The 8,554-nt window shown below is 42.7% G+C and overlaps 1 protein-coding gene across 5 annotated transcripts in view; it reads right to left on the bottom strand.

Annotated features, from left to right (window-relative positions):
- crtc3 (CREB regulated transcription coactivator 3) overlaps positions 1 to 8,554 on the bottom strand; it is a 33,336-nt gene that overhangs the window by 2,231 nt on the left and 22,551 nt on the right. For 4 of the 5 annotated variants that reach the window (XM_035682468.1, XM_035682469.1, XM_035682467.1 and 1 more), the window contains 9 exons: positions 6,139 to 6,177; positions 5,961 to 6,046; positions 5,097 to 5,146; positions 3,997 to 4,217; positions 2,569 to 2,804; positions 1,783 to 2,058; positions 1,134 to 1,217; positions 742 to 792; positions 233 to 440 (listed from right to left, as the gene is read on the bottom strand). In XM_035682468.1, coding sequence (XP_035538361.1) covers positions 233 to 440; positions 742 to 792; positions 1,134 to 1,217; positions 1,783 to 2,058; positions 2,569 to 2,804; positions 3,997 to 4,217; positions 5,097 to 5,146; positions 5,961 to 6,046; positions 6,139 to 6,177 — 1,251 coding nt within the window. The remainder of the gene's footprint in view (positions 1 to 232; positions 441 to 741; positions 793 to 1,133; positions 1,218 to 1,782; positions 2,059 to 2,568; positions 2,805 to 3,996; positions 4,218 to 5,096; positions 5,147 to 5,960; positions 6,047 to 6,138; positions 6,178 to 8,554) is intronic. The other variant, XM_035682470.1, reaches the window with a different exon arrangement.

The raw sequence follows: 8,554 nt of genomic DNA, 5'->3' as shown, positions 1-8,554 counted from the left end.
GTGGGTTCACAGCACATTTACTGAATGGTTCTGCCCTGATACAGCTACTGTACTTACCCCTACCTGCCCAGCACCAAATGGCAAACAAATGATATTATTTTTATTTAAAAACAAACATGTATTATATATTCATTTGTTTTCTGTTAACAAAAAACAAAAAACAGACTGAAAACAAAAACTGAATTCCTCTTTCTCGGGACGCACTATGCCCATGACTATATTATACACTTACCAGTGAGTATGATATTGGGCAGTCCTCCGCTGCAGTTGGAGTACAGCATGTTGGACCTCATGTGATTAGGGTCCTGCAGGCTGCCGTGGCTGCCACCCAGCCCTGAGAGGGCAGCCTGGGAGTAGTACAGCAAGGAGGAGGAAGGGTCGAAGCAAGAACCCCCTGCTGTGGAGCACATCGCGTTTTCCAACAGAGAGAACTGGTCCAACTAGCCGGCAGATGGTGGAGAGAAAATGGCAAACGGAAGAAAATTGAAAGGATCAGTGAGAGGAGTTGTGGTCGCGTTCACCCTGGCAGCTTAATTCTATGTGATATCTTCCAAGTGTTTTCTCATAACGTCTGTACAGTGCATAGAAAACCTTATTAACACTACAACTGATGACAACCACACATTCTGTTCAGCTCTGTGGTTTGAGAAAAACTTCATTACTAGTTATTGTGTCGGCCAGATTTCATGAAAATCCATTCATAAAATTTGGATACATGCTGCTGGCAGGGCAAAAACATACATTTTCAGTGGAGTGATGAACTGATGCCACAGAGTAATTTCCCATGTAAAACTGTAAATAGAACATAGAAATGTTGGTTAACTTGCTTGTGTAAGAAATATTGAATTAGTCAGGGTCTCATTTGCAGCAGTGGTTTTCCCCATTACCTTACATGTTTATTTTTAAAGATTTATCCCACTCCTAATATGACACATTTTAGCATTCACGTGTTCTGCATCTGTTGCCTGTCACTTATGTGCTGACAAGGAAACACTACAGTGATGATTAGGCCAACAAGTCTATTTCCTTGTTGCAATGCTATTAACAACCCACTCTCTTGGGTTAAACTGTCTTCTCGGAGATGAAGTGAAAGTGCTCTGTGTGCGTTTACTGTTTTGTGTGTCAACCTGTACCTGATAGGGGAGGGTCTTGCTCTGGCGATTGGAGTACTGTGGCTCCATGAAGGGGTCGTTGAAGAGTGTCCCCATGTTGTTGTGCTGTCGGGAAGGAAATGAGTCCCAAAACATCACATTGTGGTCAAATTTACACCAGGCTTCCTTAGTGGTTACAAAACAATATTAACGTAACTTTCTGCAATTACTTAGGACTGTGAGCAAATCACAAATGATTGTATTTTTCTACCTATCGACCTTCACTGGCTGTTAATGATTAGAACTCAACTTGTTTAAGAAATAGGACATGTTGTCTATCATTAATCTACCAGTTAAGTTTAAACGTATTAATGTCAGGATTCTCAGAGGTATTACAGACCTGTATATTTCTAACTAATGACAATTAGCAGAATATTTGTATCTGTTGTGTTCAGCAGCAAAACAAGCTACACAGTAAATGGGATTGCTCAACTTAGAGAAGGTTAATAAAATTTCAGTGTTGAATCTTATCTCCCACACTAATGTCTGCCCTGCAGGGAGACAAAAACAAGTTATGAACATCCACAAAACATCATGGTGCACAAAATCTGATATTGTGTGCACGTGAGTGCCCTCCAGCCTGCTCTCTGTGCGCACGCCCCCTGACAGAGACACTCTTCATGGCACTCACTTGGCTGTTGAAGTCCATTTGGATGTTCTGAAGGGGGGAAAGGGGCTGCTGTTGCTGTTGTTGCTGCTGCTGATGCTGTTGCTGTTGATGAAGCTGTTGATGAAGCTGTTGATGAAGCTGTTGCTGTTGCTGTTGCTGTTGATGCTGCTGGTGTTGCTGCTGCTGGTGTTGCTGTTGGCATTGTCGGCTCTGGTCCACTGCATGCTGGGATTGTTGGTAGAGCGGATAGGGTGGGGGCGGCTCCCTTGGCATGTTGCTGGTATCCAAAGCTACTCCCTAAAAAGGACAGAGGAAGCCAGCAGGAGTCACTAAAGACGGACTACAAGTTTAATAAAGAGTTGGGACTTGAAGTTAATTTATTCTGATTGTAGTGTCATTACTCAACTACACTTTCTCCATCAAAGTTGGAATAAAAACAATTGCACTAGTGTATTTTTTGCAATTGTAGGAATTTTTACTTGGAAGTCTAACTTTATTTTATATCATTATACATTTGTGAGTGTTGTTTTAGCTCTAGTATTTTTGACAGCAGTGGTACTTAGTTTACAAAGTGCAATGAAGCTGAAGATGCCAGGCGCCAAACTAGCAAGAGTTCAACACAAAATATGTCTGAATTTATTCAAAATATGTCCGAATTTATACTGCTCAAAACAGTATAAAAGAAATCTCATAATGTTCAGTTTTATAGGTACATCAATTTTATTTTATTATTTCAGTGCACTGCAAAATAGACAATCCCTCTTGTTGTTAGGGGAATGTGGAACCTTTGGGGTGAGGTGTGTGTACCTGTGTAATGGGGGACAGCGAGGGGGACATGGTGGGAGAGAGCTGCTTGGCAAGACCCCTGCGCTGCTCAGTGCCAGGAGACAGGGTGAGGGGGCTGATGGGAGCGGGCCGTCTCCGAGGGGAGTTGTTGGAGAGACGCAGGGATGAGTTGATGGAGGGATTGCTGAGCGACGACTGCAGCTGACAGTTGTTGAGGGACTGCTGGATTGAGGGATTGCTCAGAGAGGAGGAGAGACCTGTAGGGATAGCAAAGACAACATGAGCACATCGATGAGACAGATTTAAGAAGCATCTGATGAACATTAGAATGAAACTAAGAAAGCCGCTGTGAATCCAGAGCAGATATGAGCCCTTAGAAAGCAACATGTGGAAGTTATGATGAAGTATGTACTTGATTTTCCAGAATGCTCTCCAGTCCCCGACCCAAAACACTAGACTTTATTGTGTGACTGGGGAGGGAGAGAAAGATGGAGGGCAAAGGAAAGGAAAATGAGAAGACAGAGTGAAAAGAAAAGAGCTGATTGTAGTAAGCTGTAACGGGGTCAAAGTTCCTCTGTCACTTTGGTACTCGGCCAAGTTGAACTGTGTTCGACATGAGAGCCCAACCATGCATACGCTCACAAAACACAGAAAGGAAAGACTGAGTGGGAGCAGTGTTGGGTGTGATCAGATCAGGCAGCACAGTTCATAGTGAGGAAGTTGGAGACAGAAAGATTATTCAGTGCGTTATCCATTATGTACAGTCGGCTGGCAGAGGATGAATCCTGGAACCTGCTCAAAACACTGGAGCAGGCTGAAGCTAGAACAGACTTTAATAAACCTACAACGACTAGAATCCCAGTAGATGATGACTCACTGAAATACACAGATCTTTTAGTCTCGACAGTCAGAAGGGGCCCATGTTGAAAGACATAATTCAGATAACACATGAATGACAGGTAAACTATGATTACTCCATCATTACTATAATCAACGGAAATCCTGCATGGAGACAAATTCTCTTAAGTGATGGTACCAACGCAGAGAGAGGTATTATATTATTATTATACGATATTCAAAGGTAGGGTAAAGCGAGGGAGCTGCAAACTACACCACTAGAGGGCACTAAATCCTACACACCAGATCTTTAAAGGTCAGGTATTGGGTATTAAAATAAGACCCAGCATTCAGAACTGACTAGATGAGTTAAAATATCAAACCTTATTTTCCTTCACACCATACACCCCAAGCAAACCTGGAGGTCAGGACCCATGAGATAGATCTAGGGAGTCATAAGATGGCTGACAGCATAAGAAAGCTGACAACAACAAAAAACAACAACTTTCCTTTCTGTTTTTTTTCCTGTATTACCTTTTATAAATAATAAATAAGTGTGAAAACGGGTGGACACCATACACCCACATAAACGTACAGCTGAGCTCCACCCACCCTGTGAGTTGCCGATGCCTAGGTGCATCATGGCAGCCGGCAGGTTTCCGGTGCTGCTGCCCCCACTGAGGTTGGGGTACCCTCCGTTGTCGTCTGGGTCCAGCGGGGTGGAGAGCGGTGAGGGGAAGTGCAGGTTGCTGAGGTCGGGCAGGGAGCCGCCGGTATTTAACAAGCCCTGGTAGTGGGACAGACCGGGGTTCTGCTCCGGAGACGGGAATATACTGCAGCGAAGGTACACAGGAAACTTGGTTGACTCATCATGAACAACACCAGTGCCCAGAAAGCATTGTAATTAATGTAAATATTGAGCATCAATTAAAGGTAGAGCCATTAAATGTGCTGCCGTTGCCATTTCAAATTGACAAGACGTTTCTTTGACTCCCATCCACTTGTTCTAGTCTCTTCTTTTTTTCCACCCACTCTCCATTTCCTCTATTATTTCTCTAATTTCCATTTCTGCTCATATGCTCCATCAACAACAGCAACAGTGACTCATTGTTGTCTGTCCCCACACAAATACATACAAACTGGCACAACACAAAACAATGAACGAATGCTTGCCTCCACAAACATACAGTGTGTCTCCCTCTGCGCTGGCTGCACAGCTCAAAACGATGTCTTTCTAATAATCTTAAATCTCTTAAGGCTCTTCAGATTGAACACTGCCTGCTGTGTGGTAATATGAACTCTACATTATGTCTGATCTGTTTGCATCTACTGGCAACATGGTAAAAGGGAAACTGCTGCTGTAAAGCTAATATATTGCTAGTAAAAATGGAGACATCCGTTTGCTTCTAAATCATGACACCGGAGGTCGTTTGCAGTGAGAAAACAATAGTCTTAGCAAACTGGTGTTAAACAGTTCAAAAGGAATCCGATTGTTCCTCTTATTTCAAAAGGGTCAGACGTGTAAAGAGGAACACAGACATCCTGTTTGACGAGGTGGGAATGTGTGGCATTTCATCTCCATGATTCCACTGTTTCTGTCGACCAGCTGCAGCAGCTACGGATTATGTGGCATTTAAATACTTTGTGTAACATCACATTAATGATGATCTGGGAATAAAAGGAAAAAGTTGGGCTTCTGCCTTCAGACTTACTTGATTCCAGGCACTTCACACGATTTAGGCCTTGATGCCAGAGACTGGACCTGAAACAGAAACACAAAAGTTACTATTACTCCTCTCAACTAGATAATAACTCTCTAACACTCAAGTCTGAGTCAGCAGCCCACTGTGACTCAATGTGGAAACACTGAATTCCTATTATGACATTTACAAAGAAACTTAATTTAATGTGTATTGTCATGTCCAATGTATTAAATAATAAGTATCTGTGTTGACACTGGTATCCTGCTTATCAGATCAGTGTATTCTTAATGTAATGAGCTGAAAAAATCCCTTGAAATCCATTACAAAGTGGAAAGTTCCACATTAGCAAAAAATATGTCTCTTTCCAGAATTGGCTGAGCAATAAAAATTATTATCCGGATCCAAAAGATATTGATTGTTGGGATTGAGCGTGAAAATTTGTGGTTTCATCTCATCTTTTGTGTAAGAACAGAAGACTCGGCCAAGAAACTAAGACTAACAAGTTGTTTTGCCTTTTTTTCATCTAGTTGGTTGAAAATTGTCTGTGTTGATTGAACTATTTAGAGTCATGCAGGAAAGACTGGTTCAACGTGTATTCTGTCATGTCTCTGCCAAGCTAGGAATTTGAGATACCACAATCACCCAATCTGACTGTTCTCAAAAGACGTAAAGATGTTGTACAGTCCGATTCCCCCCATTACAATCATTACGATGAAGTGTTCATCGTCAACAACACACCCAGACGTGAGAGCAGTGAATGCCAGGATATACACATCATAATCTTCATGCATATGGAGTTACCATATGTCAAACAAAACACAAAGCATCAAGCAGGCATTGATGTAAGAAGTAGAAAGTGAGCAACAGTCTCACCTTCTTGGCCTCCCACAGCTGCTTGGGAAGGGGCTTACTGACACCTATTAGACTCTCCTCATTAGACAGGGAGGGGAACGAGAACACTGCAGAGAAGAAAGTTCACTTTAATGAAACGTGTTTTACAAACTAGCCAATACAAATTCCCTCTCGATTGTTCAAGAAAAGAGCAACTCACCGTTTCCGGAGCCGTCCACCTCTGCCTCATTTACACTAGCTGCGTGGGGGGAGGGATGATCGACGGGGAAATAACAAAAGACATAAAGACAAAAGCAGAGGAACATTACAGGATATACAATATTAACCAGCTGTTTGAATTATTCCGACGTGTCTGGCACAATAATCAGTCCCTCTGACAGGAACAGGCCCTTTGGAATGCAGACTGCAATTACTGTGCATAAACACAACAGCTGGGCATCTGGCATCATGTTATTAGTCACACAGATGAGGAGAGGGAGGAAAAAGTTGGGTGGGGGGTTCATAGAGTGATGAATAAAGAGAGTACCATTGTTTTTCTCGTGCCACAAAGAGCCTCTTTCTCTTCCCCCCTGCTGGAGACCCAAAGACAGATACAAATGTCTTTGTTTTTGCCTCCTTTTAACTTTTGTCTATTTCGTGTCTAACTCTTGTGTTTAGCAACAACACATCAGTGCACTCTGTTACTTATTAGGAAAATGTTTTTTTTTTCTCTTAATGTCTTTTAAGTCTCCTCATTGCTCTGACTTACACTGGGCTTCTCTTACATTAGCCTTTGAACCAGTGCCCACCCATTCCTTCTCCTTTAATGCTCAGTCTTTCTGAGGCCCATTCATTTCGAGAGGCAGCTTTTCGTGCTGCTGGAACAGATGGGACAATGAGGCGATACAACAGTCTGGCATCATTATATTTCCCCTTCAGAGGTGTCTAGTCGCCATAGCTCGTAGAGGCGCAACTGAGACAGAAACGGGACAACTGGGATGGAAAATGGTTGGCTTGTGTCTCTGGCTAGATCCACACTCCAATGTGTGTGTTATAAATGCTCGGGATTAAGGAAAAAATATCACTGTATGTTGCTACAGCATAGCAGTAATCAGAGGCCTTTCAGCTGCAGAGGTAACGTTAGATTTCTTCTGACTGGCTCCTTTTTATTGACAACAATTGGCAGAAAAGAGGTTACACCAAAAAGACTGTAGCTGAACTCCTCTGCTCCGAGTGCTTCCACCTCAGCAGTGTGACTCATAGCTGTAATTCCTAGTTAGATGCTTCTTTAATCAGCCAGGGTTTAACACCACTCAAAACCCGCTGAAACCTTTAGAGGTGTCAACGAGGCCCTGGGGCTTCACAGCTCTCCACGCTCCTGCGATGGCAGCACCGAGGCGACGAGGCTGCGCTGCTCGTTCCCCAACAGTCTGGTGTCACCGTCACTTTAAGAGGGAAGGATATACAGCCTGTACAGCTATGTGCAGTATGTGCTGGTGGACTATATACACAGCAGGCTGTGCAAGAAGACTGTGCTGTATATACAATGTGATCCTCCACAGGTTCACTCAGTTCACCTTTGGGGAAATACAATCATCTCGTGACTTCATTCTAGGTCTGCTGGCTGCACAAGAGTAGAGCTGAAACAAGCAGCTGATTAATAAACTACTCAATCGAGAGAAAACGAATCAAAAACGAAATTTTTAAGCAAAGATTCACTGGTCACAGCTTCTTAAATTGGAATATTTAATGTGATAGTAAACATCTTTGGGGTTTCAAGTGTTGATCAGACAAAAGCAGACATTTCAAAATTTAAATATGGGTTCTGGGAACTTGTGATGGGAGATTCTATGGAACCGAATGACTAATGACTCCTAGTTTCCCAGCACATGAGTATAACAAACAGTGAGCAATCATAAACACAAAATACCTGATATCAGCTAATTTTGGTAAGCAACAAACAAACACGCCAACATTTCCAACTGGGCCTAAGGTGAGCCACTTAAAGCACAACAGACTGTAATTCATATCTACACTGGGTTGATTCTGTTTGTATGTGAAACTCAAACTTGGCTAAGATCTTAAGGCAATATCCTGTTTAAACTTGTTGGCTAAACACAGAGAGTAGTAATGCATGGCAGGAGCACTTCTCTCATCTACTCCACACTTCATCAGCACTGAGAGCAGACAAATGTGATAAACAGTGTCAAAAACACACTGGACGTTCAGATGGAAACAGCAAGGAGAAAGGCAAGGGGATGGATGGAGAGTGTGAAAACAGAGGGAGGAAGATGAAATCTTTGACTTAAGAGATAGATCTTTGTCTTTGGACCAATTACAATACAACTACAAGAGGTATAAACAGTGTTTTAAACCAACAATGGCCTGATGGTGATTTGTTTAACTGTGCCTTCAGAGTGGCTTATGAGACTGCAAAGCAGCTGGCTGGATGGACTGTGTTCTCTGTTAATAAATGACCAGAGGAACAGAAACACAAACACCATAAACTAGCATGATTACTATGACATGGGCCCAGTACAGGAGCAGCCTGCATACGGCATGTGGCTGAGAGGTTATACAGTTTAAAAACATGTCGGGCTGTGCTACTGTGACCCAGAGTTCTGCTCGCACAAGTG

This window comes from Morone saxatilis, unplaced genomic scaffold (assembly GCF_004916995.1).
Source record: "Morone saxatilis isolate NCDOM2014 unplaced genomic scaffold, NCSU_SB_2.0 Contig11, whole genome shotgun sequence".
Taxonomy (NCBI): Eukaryota; Metazoa; Chordata; class Actinopteri; family Moronidae; genus Morone; species Morone saxatilis.
This window is presented reverse-complemented; position numbering and strand designations above follow the sequence as displayed.